This window comes from Balaenoptera acutorostrata, chromosome 10 (assembly GCF_949987535.1).
Source record: "Balaenoptera acutorostrata chromosome 10, mBalAcu1.1, whole genome shotgun sequence".
Lineage (NCBI taxonomy): Eukaryota > Metazoa > Chordata > Mammalia > Artiodactyla > Balaenopteridae > Balaenoptera > Balaenoptera acutorostrata.
The window spans coordinates 87,996,514-88,022,033 of record NC_080073.1 but is presented as its reverse complement, the minus strand read 5'-3'; the positions used below and the strand labels follow the sequence as shown (position 1 = coordinate 88,022,033).

Below are 25,520 nucleotides of genomic sequence, written 5' to 3'. Positions count from 1 at the left end.
TTTACTGTTATTTGGATACATGTAAGTCTGTTTTAAAACAGAACAGGAGGCCAAGTTCCAGAGCCAAGCCTTTGGAGAGAGAAAGACCCAGGTTCAAGTCCTGGCCAGGCACTTACTGGCTGTTACCTAACTTCTTTGAACTTCATATTCCCCACTGGTAAAATGAGAATATAGTAAAACTTCCACGGAGATGAAGTAAGTTACATACAGTGCCCAGCAAAGCACCTGGCACATCGTGATCCTAAAAAAAAAAAAAAATTAAAATATCTTCCCATTTGTTATAATACATTCTTTCCTGAACCTACCATATTTCTTCATTGGCCTTAATAAAATAAGAGTTTTTTAAAGGATAGGGTAGAAACAGAATTTGTTTTATGTTAGGACCCCACGCCTGCCTCTTTCTAGTCAACTGACACTGGACAGATCAGTTAATCCCCTGGTATCTGTAAAAGTTTTGAGATGCAATTAACTCTGACCTCCCTTCCAACTCTGGAAGTCCATTCTCCTCTAACTACCCAAATTCTTATTATGGGACTATTAATGGTCTTCTTATAAAAGTTATCATAATGCTCTCAGTTTAGGAAGTAAAGAAGGAAGGAAATGGAGCAGAGTAGACTAAAAGCTCAGGATAAAATTCAACACAACGTTATTTCGAAGAGGAAAGAGGCAGAACCATGAATTCTTATACTCTGTCCAAAATAAAGTCTCAGATTTGATTACATGATGTCAAAGATGCCCTTTGAAAAAATGAAGGTTAAAAAAATGAATTCTTAAAATATTCCAATAACCATCGTCTTTGTCATCATACAAGCTAAATAATAGTGCAGTGCTTCTGCGTCTTTCAAATTTCCATTCAGTTGGTTAATGTCAAACTGCGTAGAGCCCTAGTGATCCCTAAGCATGCTGCCCAGGGGGAGGCCCTTAGGAAGGCCAAATGCCGGGCAGAAACTAAAGGTGGGAGGGGATGGATCTGCCAGATGATGTGGAAAGAAAAGGCAAGAGATTTATAAAACGAAACCCACAGCGCTTGCTAAGGATTTCTGGTTTTTATGCATAAGACCTCAATGAATGAAGGTGAGAAAAATGTTCAATTTCCAAAGGAGAAAACACTATGTTCCCATCTCCACACGCTTGTCCCACCCTCTCTCAATGCAGAGGACAAACACGGCAGAGCATTGACGCAGACGCACTAGAAGTGATGACAGGAGAGTGTGGCGAGGGACAGGGTGGGCACTGTCATTGTGAAAACAGAGCAGAGGAAATGTCTGGGGCCAAAGATGACATTTATGTCACTGAGGAGACAGGGCTTCTGAGGGACCCAGGGAAGGAACCGGCAGCACCAGGAGGTCCAGAGGCTTCCTCAATAAGACACTGGGACAGAGAGGGGACTCTGGGCGGGAGAGAGTTAGAATAAAGAGCCAAATGTAAAACAGATAGCTAGTGGGAAGCAGCCGCATAGCACAAGGAGATCAGCTCGGTGACTTGTGTCCACCTAGAGGGGTGGGATAGGGAGGGTGGGAGGGAGACGCAAGAGGGAGGAGATATGGGGATATATGTTTATGTATAGCTGATTCACTTTGTTATACAGCGGAAACTAACACACCATTGTAAAGCAATTATACTCCAATAAAGATGTTAAAAAAAAAATTTACAGAGGAAAAAAAGAAATAAGAGCCAACTCAGAGAAACATGGCGGGTGGCTCCCCAGTAACCTATCAGAAGAGGCCATGAAAAGGCTCAGGGGTCTTGGACCAAGAGACAGCAAGTTCCCTTGCTGGTGACTCTGAGGGATTTTTTAGGGGATACTCACAGGGGGACTCTAAGAGACACTGGAGGACTCTCAGTCACCATGACTCGAGCTAATGGGCCTGGAGCAGCTGTTTGTGCTGGGCTAGATGCCAGGCATTCAGAGACAAATATGACTGTGACATCAAAGGGCCCAGAGCGGTGCGGTAGCACATCACGTGATCGTGGGGCAGGAGGAAAGAGCAGTAACTCAGGGTGGGGTGTGGCAGCCTGGGGCCACATCCCACACAGTCTGGGCACTGAGGTTTCTACAGCACTGCGTGAACGGCGTTCATAGGTGGAGAGCAAAGGACAGGCAGCAAATACACCGAGCACCCGTCACCCGTATGTGCCGAATGTCACTCTCAGCATTCATACATTCATCATTTCCTAAAACCCTCACAAGAACCCTACGAAACAGGCTCCTGATGCCCATTATACGAATGAGGAAAATGAGAAATCCCTCAACACTGCCTGCATCACACCGCAGGTGAACAAACAGGGCTAAGATGGAACCCAAGATGGTCTTGTCCCAAAGTCCTATATTCTTTCTCAAAGTAATAACACAAGCAGTTGCTAATGTACCTAGCACTGTTGCAAGCACACTCAAGTGTACTTTCAATGGCCAGAAAATCTGACGTCTGCAGTAGGCAACATTACTTTTATTGTTTAAAGAATTACTGACCTGAGAACAAAACATTTCTGGATTTCTATTAAAGACTGGTAGATCTAGGGAAGGAACATTATAAACATTGTTAGGCAGAGTACTTGAAGCAGGACATAACGAAAATCCAGAAATACTACAGCACTAATGGCCAATGAGAGCAAAAAGATTTCTGTGCAAGTTACCTCTGAAAATTGGATGATCGTGTATCGCACTTCTAGAAATTGTAATCCTCACTGTGCCTGAAGTTGCCTTATTCAAAGCAACTTCAGGTTTTGGTTTTAAAGAGAAGTTATACAGCATTTTTAATACAAAATCTTTAATAATGATACCAGAAAACTCAAATTTTAGTGTAACCATTCAGGAATCTAGATATGTCCCTTGCCTCTGAGAATCTATTACAAGAGCTTGCTATAGTCTGCTAAGGTGACTACGGCTGTCTAAATGGGAAAAAGTCTGCTTTCCTTTACTGATATCTGGATTTATACCTAAAAGTTACAGAATGATAGAGTGTTGGTTTCTAGTTTTTAGTTTTAAGTCTCTCATCCTACCCCTTTCTTTGCTCCCAATCCCCAAACGCGTATTCATTTTTTTTCCCTTTAATGAAAAGAGCTGGGCTGGGATATACCCTAATCTCTTTTTAAGGACGGAGACACCTAGCCCTAAATTCAGCTCTGTTCTCTTCGCTGTTATTACCACCACTAGTAACAAGCAGTATTATGCTTTCATCCCATTATTTCTATTAGACTTTCCCAGCACAGCTATTTTAGTAGTCATCAAACGAAGCCATATCTGGTTAGCTCAACTTTAAGAAATGCTGGATTATGGAGCTGAAATACCAATCTGATCAATTTAAATAAGATGGTAACATTAGTTAAAAGGCTTATAATCCTTTAAAATATCCTGAGTGTAGTACAAAATTTATTATTACCACAACACAATTCAGGACAAAAAAAAAGAGAAAGAAAAAAATGCTTCTATGACAGATCTGTAATGAATAAATGAAAAGCAATGCGCTTTTTGGTGTAATCTCCTTTGAAGCAAGCATTAAATTATTAAAGATGTTTCTAGTGTATACATCAATCAAATCATCCCCAGAAGGAACATTGAGCTTTACACCCATACACACTCACACACATAAAATCTATACCGTGGTAAGGGCCTACAAAGAAGTAAAAAAAATAAAACAGCACTCCTTCTATAAGAGAGTGGGTGTCCATTCTTAGATAGCCACACTATATTTGAATAATGTGTTCCCACTCCACCCCACCAAAAAACAAAACAAAACAAAACTTTGCAACTATTTAATTTCTTCAAAATTCCCAAGTAGTTCTCAGTCTCTGCCCGTTTAGCTGGCCCTGCCTGATTGCCCAGCTAAGCAGGGACAGTCACAGCCAGCCAGACGCCAGCGTCAGCGCAGTGAGCCAGAGGTGACATGTACATGGAACCCACATTCCACCCGCACCTCAAAGAACCTTACAAGATTCCGATGATGTTTTCAATTTTGACAGAGAAAAGTGGACACAGGAGGCAAAAGGGCGAGGGTGGAGGGTGTGGGGAGAAAGGGACAGGGACACGGATGGAAAAGGTAAGAGTTAGATGTCGCAAGTTCAACTTGAGAGAGTGAGGAAGGAGGAAGAGAAGCAGGAAGGAAAGAACCCTCTTTCCCAGGTCCAATCACACTGTAAAAGGTCCTTTTACACTGAAGGGAAGCAGAGCTCCCACATGTGACGCTGCCTCTCCTTCCTGCAGAAGCCAGTTCTCATGTGATTCCCAAGAGACTGTGTTCATAACTGAAGAAGCTCACCAGGCAGGGGTGGGGGTTCCTGGACAAAATTTCTGCCTGCTGATGTTTCTACAATGGTGATGTCAACTGTGCGAAATGAAGCAGCTGTGGTCTGTTGGGAAGGCAGAGGTCACTCTGCAGCTTCAGGCTAGTGAATCCACCTCACCCTTTGGAAACTGAGGATAATAATGACCTCACAGAATTGCAGTAAGGACCAAATGAGATCATGCACATGAAAGACCACTATAAACTGAAAAAGCTACAAATATATGTATACATATATGTGTGTGTGTGTGTGTGTGTATATATATGTTTATTATTGTTACCACTCCATTTTTCTTGCCCTTGGATGGAAAGAGTTGAGAGGTTGTCTGATGAAATAGTATAATACAGGATTTGCACTACAGTAATGAAATCGTATTCTAGTGGGCCACTTAGAGCAGTCTCCCTTCTAAATCTCATTCACATGAAAACAAACAAACAAAATATATCAAGATACTTAGCAATTATCTTGCCCTTTTTAGTTAATACAGTTAATATGCAGGCTGATGTTCAACTTCTGGTCCAATGAGACGGTTAGGTGTGATTTTCATAAACTAATCACTCTTGCTTTTAGTTACTTACGTTTATTCTTTGCTTCTGAGTTCCCTGGTATGCACTTTTCACAACAAATTTACCATCCAATAGCTTTTATTTTTTCTGAACTCTATTCACTCTTAAAAGTAACACAAATGTGCCAGCAGTAAATACCAAAAAAGGATGACCTCCATAAATTAGTATGTGCATTTAGGTAATGCACGACTTTGTCTTCAGTTGTAACGACAGGTTGGCAGTAGCCAGTTAGTCATCCTGTTCCTCCTACCTTTACCCGGAAGGCTCTTCCTTCCCTTCGTTAGACCCACCTTCTCTCGAAGCCTTCCTGGACCCCTCAGGCAGTTGTCACCCCTGATTTGCGCCCTCAGAACACCTGTCAAACTCTAATCACAGTGTGCCATTATCCCCTACTTATGTTTGATATGAAAATAGTGAACGTGGGGCACTTCCCTGGCAGTCCAGTGGTTAAGGCTTCGCCTTCCAATGCAGGGGGTGCGGGTTTGATCCCTGGTCAGGGAGCTAATATCCCACATGCCTCTCGGCCAGAAAACCAAAACATAAAACAGAAGCAATATTGGAACAAATGCAATAAAGACTTTAGAAATGGTTCACGTCAAAAAAATCTTTAAAAAGAAAAAAGGAAAACTGTGAACGTGAATTGCTATCGAGTATGTAGATGCCTCAAACGATGTTTGGAATGATTGTGGAATAATGGGGAAATAACCTCGGCTCTAGGGAGGCCTTCTGGAAGTTTCTACAAGCAAGGGCTCTTTCTTCTTCATCTTTGTGTCCATCACCACATTTTCCACAGGATTGTAATTCATTGTCTTGAATTACACCCAAATGTGCCTCCCACAGATAAAAGCCAACAGAGTATGTGCCTTCAGGAAAGGACAGATGATGGTGACAAGGCTCACGTCTGTTGGGCGCTCTCCAGGGACCTGGTCCTATGTTCCATGCACCTCATATGCCTAATCGTATTTAAACTAACCTCACCACCATTTGAGGAAAATACTATTCTCATCCCAACTTGCAGATAAACAAACTGAAGCATAAAGAGTTAGGCAAACTTGTCCAAAAGCCCACTAGTAGTGACAGAGGGATATGAATGCTTTTTTGACCACAGGACTGTACTATTTCCCCAAGATAATGTACAGAGCAACATCCCAAACTCAACACGATGTTAAATAGTTACTCCCAGCCTCGTGTCTTCTAAGCCAATGCCTCTCCATCACCGGGCATCTTGTTAAATGCAGATTCTGAGTCAGCAGTTCTGAGCCTCTGCATTTCCAGCAGCTCAGGTACTGCTGATGCCGCTGGCCCCCAGGTGACACTTGGTGAGGCTCTAAACCACAGGTAACACAGGTATGGTCATAAATACACCACCCCCCCCAAAAGACATCTTTGGTTAAAGTTTCTAGTTGTAATTATGCCTCGTTAGATGAAGATCATATTTTAACTTAAAAAATATGAATTTTATTGAAAACTGGGAGAAAATAGTACTGAATGTGGACAGAATGATATTTAGCCATAAAGACAGTTCTACAAGATTTATTCTAATTACATCACCCTGCCACTCTTTCTTAGGAGTCACTTTATAAAAAAGAAACACATCATTGCCAAGGCGATAAACCAGGAAGATATTTTTACCTGTGCTTAAAGGTCTTCTCCCCTGGTGTTTATGTTGAATTCAGTCAATTTGCGACTAAAATTTTAAGAGAACCAGTTTTCAGGTAGATACTGTTTCTCCATCCTGAACTTTCAGGACTAGCTCATTCCTGTGAGTAATTGTGTAATACTATATTCTGTATAAAGCACAATTCTTACATTTCACTGGAGTCAAGAAAGGGTATTCATTATACCCTCCCCTATATACTCACTAAACTGATGTATATAATGATTGCACAAATCATTTAGATGGTTCCAGTCTCAAAGCCTCACTGACATCAAGAACATCCAGAGTGCACCTAGATTAAGACATATTACACATATATGTACAATTACAGATAATATGTACCCTTAAACATAGAAGTTTTTATAAGAAAGGTGAGACTTTTACCTTTTAAAAAGCACTTTATTTATCATAAGCAATTGCTCTTAATATTGTTACTAGAAAAGTGACACCAGATTTTCTCCTTAACATGACACCAGCATTGATATTCCAAGCGCCTTTTTGCCTGCATTTGCCTACATGCATATCTTACTATTTATTTTGTAAGGGACATCCTGGGAAAATGGTTGATTTGTATGGCAAGACAGAAAAGGTCTGGTAGTTATTATTGCTGTCTGCATCCTAGCAGGGACGGCTCAGGGGAAACCATAAGTATTCAGGTTTTCTAGAGAATATGCATGCAGTTACAAAGGTTAACTCAGGATTCCTGAGTGGTAAGAGGAAAGAAGATGGAATATGGAAATCATATGGAAATGAGCCACAAAATATCAGAAGCATCAATTACTTGGAAGGTATTTTCACAGACAGATGAGGCTGCTCAAGTGACTTACACTTTAAACTCACATCACACCTTTGACCGTAACAGCGGCACCAAAAATTAGAAATGGGAAAAGGCATCTAAACAGACACTACAGCTGATGTCCCACCCACTTTAGAAGTAAATGTTGGGACTTCCCTGGTGGTGCAGTGGTTAACAATCCACCTGCCAATGCAGGGGACATGGGTTCTGAGCCCTGGCCAGGGAAGATCCCACATGCCGCGGAGCAACTATGCCCACACGCCACAACCACTGAAGCCCACGCGCCTGGAGCCCATGCTCCACAACAAGAGAAGCCACCGCAATGAGTAGCCCCTGCTCGCAGCAACTAGAGAAAGCCCACGTGCAGCAACAAAGACCCAACACAGCCAAAGATAAATAAATAAAATATTAAAAAATAAATTTAAAAAAAAGTAAATGTTGCTTTTTCTTATATTTATATCAGAATTCCCTGAGGAGTATATTTGAATGTTTAAAACCCTTGCTATCTGAGATAACAGCACACGCTACAACTTTCTAGGCAAGAGAGCCTACCTAACCATCCAGCTGTCCTCCTCATTCTTACCTGTCAGGTCTCCCTCCCTGAAATACCCTGGACCTAGAAACTGGAGCTCAGAATGCCCCCCACCCCAAAATGAAAATACTACCTTAAATGTCCATTTCTCCAGGCAGCATTTGCTACCTTTGAAATTTAGGAGTAGGATTTGTTACAGGCTTTGGATAGAAGGTGTTTCTGTGGATTTGATGGCAGAATTCAGGCAGAGATGTTGAAAGTAAAGAAGTTACGACACTTGTTTTTATTTCTGTTCCCATAGAGACTAAAATCATCTCCTACCCAAGCTGAATGAGGTGTTTGGAAATAATCAGTTTCAATCTTTCATGACAGCAAAGTACTGCTTCCCGTTTTCAGCTTTCAGAGGCTTACTTTCACAGAAGGGAAAAAATGGTTTCAATGTGGTTTGAAGTACAATGACCTACAAAAAAGGGTGGTTCTATTTACAGACGTGACACTCGAAGGACACGGAGAGTGAAGCTTTGGCCAGCCACCTGCTGAGAGCTGGCTCACCCAGGCCCGCTGAACTCCACAAGTTCCCACAACACTCATAGGATAAGATATAATACCTTGAAAACTTTTATTTATATAGCTATTTAGTCATCTTAGAAAAAAACCTTCCCCATTAAGTTTTCTCACTTTAGAAGTAAATGTTGATTTTCTTTCGCTTACATCAGAAATCGCTGAAGGCTATGTCTTAATGTTTAACACCATTTCCATCAATTAAGCACAAATCAACAAAGGTGATGTCACAGAAGGCCTTGCTGATGATGCACAGGGAAGTTAAGAAGCCAGAGCGTCCTCATCTTAACTCTTCCCACTGTGTGTGATGCTTATAGCACCAACCATAAATATGATTCACTAAGAGGCGGTGACCTGAAGGTAGAGAATGGTGAAAATACCGTTTGCATGCAATTCCTTTCATTTCAGGGAAGGCAGTAAAGGCCGAGTAACCCTCCACGCAGATAGAATCTGCATCTGTTTGTGAGATAATTAGAAGCCCCTAATCTCCCCACTTCCCTTCCTTGAAGTGTTGAGACAGAGCACCAAACTGGAAGCCAGGAGCCCTGGGTACCTGTGTAGACTCCCCAGCCCCCAGCAGGCTGTGTGTTTGTGGGAGAATGGCTTTCCCCACTACAGTATGGGGCTTTGTTTCTTCAATGGCAAAGCAAGGAGTTTATTCCAGCCTCCTTTCTGGTTCTGAACATTTCCTAATTCTTATTTTAATAAATAACATTCCACTGAAATAGATTTAGGGGTCTGGTCAAAAGAAGCAGCCTCCTTTATCTTTCTGTGTATTTTACACATGAACATGAACAAGTAACACAAACAAGCTCTCCATTGAGCTTACCCTTCATAAGAGAAGCTGTCAGTGACTGCTGATTCTCCAGAAGGGACAAAATAGGTCAATGGGCATATTTGGACTTCAAACCTGCTGTTTCTGGTTATAGCCTCTAGGCTGCAGATTCTTTAAAATGGCAATGTGTTCTATATGTGTAGATCAATCATCACAAACTTAAATGCCCCCAGGGGCTGGGCAAATTACATAAATGTGTAATTCAGGACAGGTGTGAGGTAATAGGGAGTGCTGAGGTCTGCAGTAAACTGAAGAGTACACGCCCACTAAAGAGATTCCATATTGTAAGCCCTGGGCCAGCCAAAAAGATTCTCTCATAGGAGATTTGGTCACAGGCTGCCAGTTTGTCACCCCTACTGCAGATTCTATGAAGACAGTTTATTTTCACAGTGATGAATTAGTGTGAAAGAGATTTCTGGTTAAACACAGCAGACTGAACAAATGTGTGTGTGTTGGGGGGTTTTGTAGCTTCCTTCCAATTCCCCTCTAAATTTTAGGTAAGGGCAACTTTAAAAGGGATGAAGCTATAGAGACACAGAAGCCTGGAATTTGGGAAACAGCCACAGAATTTGGGAAACTGTAAAGCCATTGGACGTGGGGCCGATAACAGCAGAACCGAGTAAGCTAAAATTTGAGTCTGTAGGGAGGGGAAGCCAAGAAGCAAACTTTGCACGTTGAAAAAACCTATAGAAGGCTTGGGGATTGGAGGCACCATCTGTCTCTGGAAGAAGGGGCATAGGTATTGATATAACTAAAAACAGGTGGATTAGCTTAGAGTCTTTAAATGAAGGAGGTAGACTCCCAAGATCCCCTTGCTGACCTTGGAGAAATAAATGAGGTTTATTCTTTAAAGATATTGAACTATAAGGAAGCTGGACTCAAGCACAGTGAGAACAAGGGCACCGTACTGAAACCCAGAAGGATACATCTCTCTACTTAAAGTCTTTTACTTAAGGTCCCCAAGCCACCTTCCCACAGTCAGATCCCAAAGTGCTCACAGACAGGCTTACACCATTAAGGCAAGAGGTTGAAAGACTCCACTCAAAAGAAATAGACCAACCCAAAGGAACAACACAGATACTGAAAATTGGAGGTACGCCAATGAAATGGCAAAACCAATCACTCTACAGTGAAACATCCCCAGCCTGATGAGCTCTGCCTGGGCACAAAGAGTTTCCTTAATGCTTCCCTCTAAAATCTAACCAGACATACACCTTAAATTTATACAATGTTACATGTCAAATATATTGCAATTTAAAAAAAATCTAACCAGACAACCAAGGAGAGCCTCTAACATGGAGACACAGATCACGGAGATAGAAAGATAGAAAGAAAAAAAAAACAGAAGAAACAAACATAGTTCTGGAAAAGTAAGTTTAAAATAATAGGTTAATCCTTGGAGAGAGAAGGGAAGAGACCACATACATAAAATAAGAATAGGATGCTATAAAAAGGAACATTCAGAGAATATGGAAGAGCTCTTAAAAATTAAAACCACGATGGCTAGAAAAAAATCAATAGATGGAAAATAAACGCTGAAGCTTGTTGATTTTTTTTTTAAAGTTGAGAAAGTAGAAAAAAATCCATAGAGGTGGAAAGTAGGAGAGATAAGTAGAGGATCAGTCTAGGAGGTCCTATATCTGAATACTTGGAGTTCCAGAAGGAAAGTAGAGAAATAGAGAGAAGAAAATTATCTAAGACATTATTTCAACAATTTTTTCCAGAACTGAAAAACAAACATTTTCAGAATAAAAAAGCCCATTGAGGGACTTCCCTGGTAGTCCAGTGGTAAAGGATCTGCCTTACAATGCAGGGGACATGGGTTCGATTCCTCGTCAGGGAACTAAGATCCCACATGCTGCAGGGCAACTAAGCCCATGAGCCACAACTACTGAGCTCACGCCTCAACTATAGAGGCCACGTGCCACAAACTACAGAGCCCATGTGCCCTGGAGCCTGTGCATCACAACTAGAGAAGAGAAAACCCGCACACCACAACTAGAGAGAAGCCCACGCGCTGCAACGAAAGATCCCACATGCCTCAACGAAGATCCCATGTGCTGCAACTAAGACCTGACACAGCCAAAACTAAATTAAATAAATAAATAAATAATAAATAAATCTTTAAAAAAACACAAAAAGCCCACTGAGTACCCAGTCGAATAAGTAAAAAGACCTACACCAAGGCACATAACTGGAAATTTTCAGAACACCAGGAACAAAGGAAAAAGCCTAAAAGCTTCCAGAGAGAGAAAAAGGATTATTTACAAAGGATCAGGAAACAGAATGACATCAAAATTCCCAACTGCAAATCTGGATGGGAAGGCCAACTGAGCAACACATTCAGAATTCTGAGAGAAACTATATCTAACCTAGAATTTTATATCTAGTCATGCTTACAGTCAAGTTTGGTAGAGAAAAAAAAAAAAAAGACATTTTCAGACATGCAGAGTCTCAAAAAATAAAAGTTCCTCCCATGAAGCTTTTCCGAGGCAGCTGCTAGAGGTGAGCTCCACAAAAACAACGAAGGTATAACCAAGAAAGAGGAAGATGTAGAACCCAGGAAATAGGGAATCCATCCACAGGAGAAGCAAAAGAAATTCCCAAAATAATGGTGAAGAAAAATACCAGGATGACTCTGAAAAGTAGATCCAAAGAACAACCAACCAGCCTGAGGCAGATGATCGAAAGGCTTGAGAAAAAGATGAAATTGAGATTTATTATCACTGTGTACATCTGAGTACATCAAGAGGAGATCAACAGTTCTGGCAGAGTTTGGAGATGGCTTGGTAATGACTACAGAGAATAGAAAACTAATCAAATGAAAACTTAGAAAACTAAGCAAATGAAAAAAACATAGGCAATTACTAAAATAGGGAGGAGGAAAAAATATTACACAAGAATATTTCTCTATTCCATGAGAAACAGCTAATAGCTCAAATCGGTTAGGTCTATAGAGCAGGAAGAATCAAGGTGGGGAAAGCTGGGGTAAGTGGTTGCTATTTTTGTCATAATTTTTGTTGGATTGGTTGACTTTTAAAAAGAGTACATGTGTAACTTTGTTATTAAGGATTCATTAAGTTTTAAATCAATCAACAAATAAGAAAATAATATATATCACAACCTCCAATTTAAAAAAAAAAGAAAGCTTTCACTGCTCCTGTGTTCGTGACACTGGTTTAAATGCTATTTAATGAAACTACTTAGCATCAAAACATCTTGCAATTCTCATTTTATTACTACTCAAAATCAACTACAAATGGATGGAAAAAGCTATAAAACAATCCAAAACCACGCTGAAGTTACAATCCACATCTTCTGCTCTCTTCTCTCAAATGGAACAAAATCCAAAATATAATTGCGTCTTTGCCTATTTTATAGGTATGTATTTGCCTGTGTCTTTGAGATGGTGGCTTCTCCTGCCTGATCTTTACTTACTAGAGGCAGTTTACTTAACTATAATGGAACAGTCTCATTTCTTGCCTCCTTAGCTTGGAAAAGCATCAGTTTACAAATGGAGCATAATGACACATAAGTCATTGGTGCCAGGTATAGCCACAGGTATTGGTTAATCAGGCACTTGCTTCACTGCTTATGGGAAACCAGATTGATTTAGAATGTGCATGCAAAAAAATTAATTTTTAAAAGAGTACTTTATTCTTATGAGACCTAAACTCTCCCCTGAGAAAAGGTATTTGTTCTGGCCTCCCCAAATCTATAGAAGAAAGTGACATTCTTCAGTTTCCCATGGGTTTGGAAGTAGTATTAGATCCAGGATCATTAATTTGTCTCTAAAAAATTAAGAGCCTAGACCTTGGGACAGAGCTCAAACATGTTTTTAGCTGAAATTAGTCCACAGTGCCCCATCACACACACTTAAACACATAAACACAATGCCAGATGGGATCAGTAGAGGCTATGAAAGACTATGGAAGATCTGAAATTTTTCCATACTTACCAAGCTAACACATCAGCCTGCCATCTTTTCATGGATGCTGGCAGAAGACAAGAGACTACTGGGTCAGAGACAAAGGACTTTACTGCTCACAGCAAGAGCAGTGGCCAGAGGATCAGCATTTGCACCCACTCCCTGAGGCCCCATTCCCACAGGGCAAGGTGAAGGGGGTGATACGCATGCTGGCTTACATTACAGGGGAAGGACCCCATGCTTAGAGAACCCAAATCTTTTTTCTCCAAATATTTTCATTGTGATAAAATAAACAGCAAAAAATGTTACCATTTTAACTAGTTTTAAGGATACAAGTCAATGGCACATCTTTTATAATGGATAGTAAACGTGCCTGACCTTTGCACCACAGGGAGACATTATCTTTATTATACTGGACCATCCACAAACCTAGCCTTTGCTCCACACCAGGATTTCTCAGTCTCAGCACTATTGACATTTTGCACTGGATAATTTTTTGCTGTGAAGACAGCCGTGTGCATTACAAGACATTTAGCAGATTCCCTGGCCACCACCCACTAGATGTCAGTAGCACTCCCTCACTTATATAACGATCAAAAATGTCTCCAGAAATTGCCAAATATCCCCTCGGAGGCAAATCACCTCCAGCTGAGAATGACTGCTCATTCAGAGGAAGTCACTATCTCTGTCTTTTGAGGCTATTCACTACACAAACATCCTTGAAAAAACAGTCCAGAACAAAGGCAATCTGTGCCTCTACTCACAAAACATGCAAAAACACAAGAGATCCATGGAGAACTGCCTCTCAACAGAGGCCTTAATATTTACTTCTGAAACTTGATCTGCTTTTCAGGCATAGATAAAGTACTTGGCCAATTTGCACATGATATTACACGCACACACACCCTTCTTCGTGGTACTTTGACTAAAGTTACAACATGAACCATTTAGATGATGGGAAACAAGTTCAAAGAAGTTAAGTAGGTATGGCCCGAAAGGAAATGTATGTATCATTTACAGCTGAGCCAAGTAGTATATAATAGACAGTTCTTTTCTTATGCAGGAATTTTTCCCCTCCTTGGGTTAATAACTGGCTTTTGTGGGGGAGAAGGGCATTTAATACTCTTCCCCAGATCACTCCTGTGCTTTGAAGTTAGACAGACCTGCACTCAAATCCCAATTCCTCTACTTAACAGTACAAACCTGGACATGTAATTCCACCTATGGGGGCTTACTTTATTTCCATACATAAAGTGAAGGTGATAAGACCTATCTTACAGGGTTGTCACAACAATTATATGAGATAAAAGTGCCTAGTACAGTGCCTGGCACTCAGTAGGTACTGAATAAAGAGTAGGTACTGCTACTATTACAGGTCCTCAGAGTTGTTCTTACTATAATGGAGCTTTACACTAATTTCGCCACACTCTCACTTGGTTTTTCACAATATGTATAACATAGCTGCTTAGGATATGGAGCAAAAGACCACCAGGCCACAGAAAGAATGACTCTAAGACCTGACTTCATAAGCATCTCATGCCAAACCCATGAGCTAAACAATCCTAACTCTATTACTAACAGGGTCAAAGAAGAAAGCAATTCTGACCTTTTGTTACCTGGTTTTCTTTTCTTCAAACTGACCTCAATTTGTTGATACTGCCCAGCTTTTACCAATCTGTTTAATCTGTCTCTCCTGCATACTTGTATTTTAATAAGCTAGCACTCTTGTGTCAAATAAGAAATCAAGCTCTGCAGACACTTTTCATGGCTGTTCAAGTATTATCAGAGATCAATTCCTCTCGTGCCCTCCCCTTCCTGGTGATCATCAAACTCACAAGTAAAGAAATAAATACCTATCACAGATTTCAAAACTAAGTGATTAACAAATAGATCTCTTTTTGGTAATAATGCTACGACTTTCTCTTGATATTTGGCATTTTTGACTTTGGAATATAAATTAGTCTTGGTTTCTGCTGCTATTAGGTGTTGTACATATGTGATGATTTCTCTTCTTTGTCTTAAAATATAATATTTAATTATAGCTTCAACTTAAAATTCCAATTTCCCTCAGGGAAAAAAAAATACCTATAACTGGAGCTTATGAAAAATTGTTAGTTGCAGCTAATCCTGGATAATAAATTGGATTTTTGAAATCTGTGTGATTTTTAACACATTAAGCTTTTCATCAGGAAGGTGATGCTTACAGAAAATGCCTGTGGAATAATCAGGCAGCAATTTCACTGCTGCAATGTTAAGACAAATACAACTGAGAACATCATCTATGGAATTTGCTGGATTGTGAGATTTGCTCTTTGAAAAGGAAATATCACATAATAGTCAGGAAACAAGTGGCAATTCCTGGTGACTTTGTATTCCCTTGAGCCTGGGATTATGAATTCCCCCTCCTCACCTAAATTCCAATCCTCCTCTTAGAACTGTAAGAAACTTGATTGAATTCTATTAAAAAGCCTAAACAACTTTTATTTCTTGTACCATTTAGCCAGAATGAACACTACTTAGTTCCTTCTATAAGCACATGTGTGTACACACACACACTCCTAAAAGTACAGTGTCCCATTGGCCTAAAAAGAAAATCAATACACACTTAGCAAATATTTGAGCTGCATTTATATAAGCAATTCCTTTACAAAAAACAAATTCCAACCATCGCCATTTCAAGGACCCTAAAGGAGAGAAAATAACGGCACTTTTAAACTGCTTCTCTAAATGGAGGACTTTTTTTCTAGATTAAAAATGCCCAAGCCAATACTCTTTTTTGTATCAAACTTTCACCCTCTGTATCTCATACCTAACTCCAATCCACCTCATTCTTCAATGCTGTTTATTAAAGATATACCATTTTCTGTTAACAATAAAGACTCTGTCCAAATGGCTCCTCTTTGTGGGAATACGAGGAAGAACTGAAGATGTTTTGTTTTATTTTTAAGGTCGTTCAGCCACATAGCTAGCACCTGAGAGTGTTTAACTCGCATCTGCGTAAGAACAGCACAGGGCAGGTAACACAAAACTTGAAAGAAAAATAGTATTTGGTTTACACATATTTTTAAGGCATGGAGACTACCTGGTCAACTGGAATCTCAACTTGAGTATCTTCATCTTCTTGGACTTCTGCAGCCCCCCGCGTTTCTGATCTTTCCTCTCCAGCTTTGAAAACGCCTTCATCTATTATTTGAGACAAATACACAGTGAGAATCAAAATCCAATTGTGACATCGTGTGGCTGAATGTTGAAATTACAGTCAAATACCTAATGAAGATTATTTTTCGTAGGTATTCTGGTTCCCCTTGTATTGACAAGATTTTTGTAGCCCCCAATTCTTCTATATTTTCATTGGGAAAAGGTTCAGTGACCAAAGCAAGGCTGACCCAGAAGAGCAGGGCTATGTCCCAGCCTCTCCTCACCCCCTGGCTACTGATTTAATAACAAAGTCCTTGGGAACACTGGACAGCTACATGTAAAAGAATGAAATTAGAACACTCCCTAACACCATACACAAAAATAAACTCAAAATGGATTAAAGACCTAAATGTAAGGCCAGACACCATCAAACTCTTAGAGGAAAACATAGGCAGAACACTCTATGACATATATCACAGCAAAATCCTTTTTGACCCGCCTCCTACAGAAATGGAAATAAAAACAAAAATAAACAAATGGGACCTAATGAAACTTAAAAGCTTTTTTGTACAGCAAAGGAAACCATAAACAAGACGAAAAGACAACCCTCAGAATGGGAGAAAATATTTGCAAATGAAGCAACTGACAAAGGATTAAGCTCCAAAACATACAAGCAACTCACGCAGCTCAATATCAAGAAAACAAACAACCCAACCCAAAAATGGGCAGAAGATCTAAATAGACATTTCTCCAAAGAAGATATACAGATTGCCAACAAACACATGAAAGAATGCTCAACATCATTAATCATTAGAGAAATGCAAGTCAAAACTACAATGAGATATCATCTCACACCGGTCAGAATGGCCATCATCAAAAAATCTACAAACAATAAATGCTGGAGAGGGTGTGGAGAAAAGGGAACCCTCTTGCACTTTTGGTGGGAATGTAAATTGATACAGCCACTATGGAGAACAGTATGCAGGTTCCTTAAAAAACTAAAAATAGAACTACCATACAACCCATCAATCCCACTACTGGGCATATACCCTGAGAAAACCATAATTCAAAAAGAGTCATGTACCAGAGTGTTCACTGCAGCTCTATTTACAACAGCCAGGACATGGAAGCAACCTAAGTGTCCATCAACAGATGAATGGATAAAGAAGATGTGGCACATATATACAATGGAATACTACTCAGCCATAAAAAGGAACGAAACAGTTATTTGTAGTGAGGTGGATGGACATAGAGACTGTCATACAGAGTGAAGTAAGTCAGAAAGAGAAAAACAAATACCGTATGCTAACTCATATATATGGAATCTAAAAAAAAAAAAGAAAGAAAGAAAATGGTCAGAAGAACCTAGGGGCAAGACAGGAATAAAGATGCAGACCTACTAGAGAATGGACTTGAGGATACGGGGAGGGGGAAGGGTAAGCTGGGACAAAGTGAGAGAGTGGCCTGGACATATATACACTATCAAACGTAAAATAGATAGCTAGTGGGAAGCAGCCGCATAGCACAGGGAGATCAGCTCGGTGCTTTGTGACCACCTAGAGGGGTGGGATAGGGAGGGTGGGAGGGAGGGAGATGCAAGAGGGAGGAGATATGGGGACATATGTATATGTATAACTGATTCACTTTGTTATAAAGCAGAAACTGACACACCATTGTAAAGCAATTATACTCTAATAAAGATGTTAAAATTTTTTTAAAATAAATTAATTAAATAAATAAAAGAGAATTGGATTGAAAAAAAATAAGCCAGTGTTGGGAAAAAATAAAAATAAAAAGTAACACAGCCTTGTACAAGTACTTAGATGGGAAGGATTTCCTACCTATTATCTCTGCTCTCTCCTCCTAGCCCTGAAACAGTGATGATGCTTGGTGCTTGAAAATACCCCTTTTAGAAGTTTGCCTTTCCCAAAAGAATGCTATACGCTGAAATAATGTATTGGAATAATTCTCTCCATTCAGAGTAACATAAAAAAATATTTTTTACTCTAACAGGATCATAGAGCTGACTCCACATCTCACACAAATCAATCTTTTACTTTGAAGGTGTCCACAGTATTTTCACAACCTATGTCTTAAAACCCTTAACTATAAAATGTAACCCAAATTTCTAAGACTTTAGGTTAAGCTCCTTCGACTTGTTCTCCCACGGGAAGCATTAAGAGCTGTTTTCCATATTTGAAGTAGTTTTAATGTCTTCCCTCCGTCTTCTCTTCTCCAGGCCAAGTAATCAAAGAATCACAGGACCATTTGTCATTCTGTCCATCTATTTGCCTCAAGGCAGGTCTAATGCTTCAGTCATTCGCATGGATGTTTTCTCTGTCCAATCATTTAAAATCCGTGGGGATGGAGATTTCACCTCCTTCTCTGATCATCTATTCCAGTATTTGATTACCCTTACAGTCTAGAAAATGTTTTTATCTTTTGTCTTAAAACCCCTTCTATTTCTCAAATGGAAGCTTGTTTCCCAGAGCACAAATAGTTAACACATTCCACATGATAATACTTCATATTGTTAAAGTTATGAAGTCACTCTTAATTAAGCATAAAATATATCTTTACCTTCGCTGAGGATCAATTATATGTAAGGCACAATATGAGCCGATGTGACCACCTAGGATATAAATGAGATGTAGATTTTTTCCAGTTGCTTACAAACCAATGAGTAGACAGAAATACATACACACCACTAATAAGGTGCCCTGAGGTAAGAGGCATAAGGGCTATGGCAGAGCCCTAGTGGAAGCTTAGAAGGTACAGCCAAGTGAAAAAGGAAGGAAGGAAGAGAGAGAGGAAATATAACCAAACTCAAGCCCTTTTTGTTTCTCCTAGAGAAACAATTTTCCTTTTTAATTACTTTTTAATTACTTCTCTACTATCCTTTTTAAAAACCAGGAACAACAGAGCTATCCCCAAAGCTGATTAGACATGTTAGATTAATTTACATGGATTAATTCCATTTTTTATTGAAGTATAATTTACAATGTTATGTTAGTTTCAAGTGTACAGCAAAGTAATTCAGTTATACATATATACTATTTTTCATATTCTTTTCTATTATAGGTTATTACAAGATATTGAATATAGATCCCTGTGCTATACAGTAGGTCCTTATTGTTTAACTATTTTATATATAGTAGTGTGTATATGTTAATCCCAAATTCCTAATTTATCTCCCCGCCCCCTCCTGCCACTACCCCCTTTGGTAACCATAAGTTTGTTTTCTATGTCTGTGAGTCTTTCTGTTTCATAAATAAGTTCATTTGTGTCATATTTTAGATTCCACATATAAATGATATCATATGATATTTGTCTTTCTCTAACTTACTTCACTTAATATGATAATCTCTAGGTCCATCCATGTTGCTGCAACTGGCATTATTCCTTTTTATGGCTAACATTCCATTGTGTATATATACCACATCTTCTTTATCCATTCATCTGTCATTTTGAGGATTACCTGCAGCAATAATTTAATCCCTGACTGGTTTTTCCTCTCAGCCAACAACCTTGTCACCTGATGATCCTTTCCTTCCACCAGCTCATGTGTGCATAAGCAATCCAAGGTAATTTTTCATTCACTAGAGTTTTCTCAGTTAAATCATCCTGTGTATATATTAATTGAAAAAAAATATATATATATACAGGAATCACTACACAATCATCACCAAAATGATGATTTCTGCATAGGCAGCTATTTTGGGTTATCTCTGCAACCCATCTCCCCAAGGACACGGCTCACCTAGCAGGTCTAATGATTCTGTCCTAACTCCATAGCACCTTATAACTCAGAGCATGGATCCAAATGAAACTGCAGTTCAGCAATATCAGAAAAAAGAATATAGAAAACAAAACAGAATATGTGATGATGTTCTCATGTATTTGGCCTGGAGTAAATGCAAAGTTATGGTCACAAGCTCAACAAAGCAATCCTCGAGCTAAGAAAAGTACAGGGAAGGACACTTCAAAGGGCAAGGAAAATAGCTTACAATTATTCTGTCCTAAAAGAAGTGAAAGGGAGAAATACAAGTCTATAAAATTGGAGTCAACAAGGATAGGGCAAGCTGATATTTGTCTCTCCATCAAATTCTGGAACACAGAACTCAAGGAAATAATAAACATTACATTGATGGTAGAAAACATTAATTAAATGATAGAAAAATAAATTCCACTTTATTCACATGTGGAGTCCACAATTCTGAGAATGTATAGAGGCAGAATAAACTAATTTCAAATAGGGTTGCACATTTTATCAAATGTTATCTCCAAAATGGTTTAAAAAGGAAAGTTAAGGTGTGTTTGACATTCATTTCTACCTTCTGAAATACCTTAGGAGACAACAATCATACTCATCCACAAAATGTCCCTGGAGTCAACCTTTAGAGACAGATGCTGGTCTCAGTAGACTATGACCTACGTCCATGACTTTTTTGGACAACATTTTTCATCCAAGTATGGCACCTGCTTTCAAGGGAACCACAAAGAGAAACCTACAGATACCAAAGAAATATATTGTTAATGCTCACATTCAATGAAATGTTTAACTGTATCCAAGCAGAGCTCTGAATGGCTTGCAGATGTGTTTTAGGATAAACATTTCACAAGAAAAGAAGAATGAGATCAATAATAACAAACAAAATGGAAAGGGCACTGAGATGGAAAACGGCAACCATAATGATATAAACAGCAAGGAGACCAATCAACAAAACTCAACATTGAGTATAGTGACAAAAAGAGAAAATACAAAGATGCAAGTGTTTGGTTGAGGCATGGCGTAGGATTTGTTCACCACTGAATGGAGATGTGTAAGCCAACTCCTTCAGCAGCGCAGAGCAAGAAAGTAAGGTTGGAAAGGAATTCACAGAAATAAACAGTGATGGAAAAAAGAAAAGCAAGAAAGTTACTCTGTGATACGAAAAAGGACTTGAATTTTTGTTAAAAATGTTATATAAAATTTAAAATAGGGGAATATGAATTTCTAGGGGAAATATTTTTAAATAGCATTTTCTGATTATAGATTATTTAATACACATGCATGCATTTTAGAAAACTTGGAAGATGAAGAAAATAAACATCCTAATCTCATGATCCAGAGTTTCTCTCTCTCTCTCACACACTCATAAAACTGAGATCCTAATGTATATATAATTTCAAGAGATTTTTTAACTTTGAAATCATATCATGAGCATTTCCCACATCATTAAATGTTACCTGAACACATAATAAATTGGTGGTACCATGCTGTAATTAATGGACAATGAACCTGGATTCTTGCATCTTCCCATACTTAGAAAAGCACTAAAACCATTAACTAAGATGTCGCAACTAGCAATAACCTTCTGTCAAGATGAGCGCTTGAACTGGGTGATTGGGATTGACATGTATACACTGATTGTATAAAATTGATGACTAATAAGAACCTACTGTATAAAAAGTAAATAAAATAAAATTTAAAAATTAAAAAAAAAAAAGATGAGCACTTGATTGCATGTACCCCTTTGTCAAAATCACATATGTACTGGCCTCCCCCCTTTAACTCTTTTTTTTTTTTTTAATTTATTTATTTATTTATTTATTTATTTATGGCTGTGTTGGGTCTTCGTTTCTGTGCGAGGGCTTTCTCTAGTTGCGGCAAGTGGGGGCCACTCTTCATCGCGGTGCGTGGGCCTCTCACTATCGCGGCCACTCTTGTTGCGGAGCACAGGCTCCAGACGCACAGGCTCAGTAGCTGTGGCTCACGGGCCCAGTTGCTCCGTGGCATGTGGGATCCTCCCAGACCAGGGCTAGAACCCGTGTCCCCTGCATTGTCAGGCAGACTCTCAACCACTGCGCCACCAGGGAAGCCCCCCCCCTTTAACTCTTCAAACAGTTCTCAGAGCTCTCAGAGACTGTCTTCCAGGTTATAATCCACAGATTGGCTCAAATAAAATTCTCCATTTCTTTCTTAGATTGACTAATGACTTATTTTTTCCACTGAAACTAATATCTTTTTTCCTATACAAACATACTACGATAAAGTTTAATTTCTAAATTAGACACAGTAAGAGAATATCCGAATTGCCAGCATCAATACTCTTGCACTTTGGGGCCATTATTAAGTAAAATAAGGGTTACTTCGAACACAAGCACTGCAATACCTCTACAGTCGATCTAATAACCAAGAGGGTGACTAGAGTGTCTAAAGAGCGGGCTACACCAGACAAAGGGATGATTCACCTCCCAGGCAGGAAGAGGTGGGAGAGCACAAGATTTCATGGCGCCTTTCAGAACAGACTGAAGTTTAAAACTTATGTCAACATAATAAAGGCTATGTATGACAAACCCACAGCCAACATCGTTCTCAATGGTGAAAAACTGAAACCACTTCCTCTAACATCAGGAACAAGAGAAGGGTGCCCACTCTCACCACTATTATTCAACATAGTTTTGGAAGTTTTAGCCACTGCAATCAGAGAAGAAAAACAAATAAAAGGAATCCAAATCGGAAAAGAAGAAGTAAAACTGTCACTGTTTGCAGATGACATGATACTATACATAGAGAATCCTAAAGATGTTACCAGAAAACTACTCGAGCTAATCAATGAATCTGGTAAAGTAGCAGGATACAAAATTAATGCACAGAAATCTCTGGCATTCCTATACACCAGCAACGAAAAATCAGAAAGAGAAATTAAGGCAACAATCCCATTTACCATTGCAACAAAAAGAATAAAATACCTAGGAATAAACCTACCTATGGAGACAAAAGACCTGTATGCAGAAAACTATAAAACACTGATGAAAGAAATTAAAGATGATACAAACAGATGGAGAGATATACCATGTTCTTGGATTGGAAGAATCAACATTGTGAAAACGACTGTACTACCCAAAGCAATCTACAGATTCAGTGCAATCCCTATCAAACTACCAATGGCATTTTTCACAGAACTAGAACAAAAAATTTCACAATTTGTATGGAAACACAAAAGACCCCGAATAGCCAAAGCAATCTTGAGAAAGAAAAACAGAACTGGAGGAACCAGGCTCCCTGACTTTAAACTATACTACAAAGCTACAGTAATCAAGACGGTATGGTACTGGCACAAAAACAGAAATATAGATCAATGGAACAGGATAGAAAGCCCAGAGATAAACCCACACACATATGGTCACCTTATTTTTGATAAAGGAGGCAAGAATATACCATGGAGAAAAGACAGCCTCTTCAATAAGTGGTGCTGGGAAAACTGGACAGCTACATGTAAAAGAATGAAATTAGAACACTCCCTAACACCATACACAAAAATAAACTCAAAATGGATTAAAGACCTAAATGTAAGCCCAGACACTATCAAACTCTTAGAGGAAAACATAGGCAGAACACTCTATGACATAAATCACAGCAAGATCCTTTTTGACCCGCCTCCTAGAGAAATGGAAATAAAAACAAAAATAAACAAATGGGACCTAATGAAACGTAAAAGTTTTTGCACAGCAAAGGAAATCATAAACAAGACGAAAAGACAACCCTCAGAATGGGAGAAAATATTTGCAAACGAAGCAACTGACAAAGGATTAATCTCCAAAACATACAAGCAACTCATGCAGCTCAATATGAAAAAAAACAAACAACCCAATCCAAAAATGGGCAGAAGACCTAAATAGACATTCTCCAAAGAAGATATACAAATTGCCAACAAACACATGAAAGGATGCTCAACATCACTCATCGTTAGAGAAATGCAAATCAAAACTACAGTGAGGTATCACCTCACACCGGTCAGAATGGCCATCATCAAAAAGTCTATAAACAATAAATTCTGGAGAGAGTGTGGAGAAAAGGGAACCCTCTTGCACTCTCTAACACACCATTGTGTAGCAATTATACTCCAATAAAGATGTAAAAAAACAAAACAAAACTAAAAATGTATAAATTGAAGAAGTAAAATAAAATAAAACTTATAAACTGTTGTTTCTGGAATTTTCCATTTACTATTTTCAAACCACAGTTGACTGCAGAAAGCAAAACCACAGGTAAGGGGGTACTACTGTACTTCATCCAGGGCGAAGATCAGTGAGCCAATGTGAATGTTCAAAAATATGATGAACATTCATGATGAGTGTTCAAAGTTATGTGAATGCTCAAGGTGAAAGTTCAAAAGCAGGCCTGAAAACCAGAAAATTAAAATTAACACCAAAGAATTGCCAGCAAGGCCAAAATACAATGGTAAAGAATTTGAACAATACAATATGTTCCCCTTCTGTCAGTGCCACAGTAAAAAGCAACTAAAATGAGGAGGGGGCGGATAAATTGGGAGATTGGGATTGACATATACACACTACTAAATATAAAATAGGTAACTAATAAGAACCTGCTGTATAGCACAGGGAACTCTTCAATACTCTGGAATGACCTATATGGGAAAAGAATCTAAAAAAGAGTGGGTATATGTATATGTATAACTGATTCACTTTGCTGTACACCTGAAACTAACACAACATTGTAAATCAACTATACTCCACTAAAAATTAACTTAAAAAAAGAAAATCACACACAAAAAAGCAACTAAAGACACACTCCATGGAAGAAGGTAAAGATGAAACATTAAAGCACCTTCTTGCAAGGATAGATTCCGCAAGAAATTTAAGTTTTTACAAAAATATTCAGTTTTTCATCAAGGGCAATATTATGCAAGCACTTCAAAACCTTACACTTTCCCTTTATTATGACTGCTCATTTAAACTTGCACAGTAAATTTAGATCATAACAGCAATCGTTATGCGCAATGGTTGTATAGTTATTGCTATAAATAGCTCAGATGTCCTAACCACAACTCACTAAGGGTAGATGCCACCTAGGGTAGGGGGTTTAGCCTCTAATGGGACACAGGATTAGTTTTAGCATCCCTCAGGATTTTCGTAAAAACAGAAATTTAGTCTTACTCGATCCCAATGTCAACAGGTAAGTGCCCCTTTTTGCCATATACCGCCCATCTGTGAAATTTTGGTGTGCCAATAATCGTCTGGCACACATTCAAGATTTCTTCTAATCCCCTTATAATAAGCTTTAACATAATTTTCAACTGCTCATGAAATTATTTCTTGTTTGAGTCTTAGCAATTTTGCTTCCTCTAAATTTAATTGTACACTGTAAATGTAATAATAGAATGCCTGTGTATCATATAAAAATAAACTTTTCTTCTATAGGTAGGAAAAAGTAGGTTTT

The 25,520-nt window shown here is 38.9% G+C and overlaps 1 protein-coding gene across 1 annotated transcript in view; it reads right to left on the bottom strand.

Annotated features, from left to right (window-relative positions):
- The window catches only part of DCDC2 (doublecortin domain containing 2), a 163,396-nt gene that overhangs the window by 6,976 nt on the left and 130,900 nt on the right, over positions 1-25,520 (bottom strand). Inside the window, exon 8 of the mRNA XM_007197140.3 lies at positions 16,239-16,339. Coding sequence (XP_007197202.2) covers positions 16,239-16,339 — 101 coding nt within the window. The remainder of the gene's footprint in view (positions 1-16,238; positions 16,340-25,520) is intronic.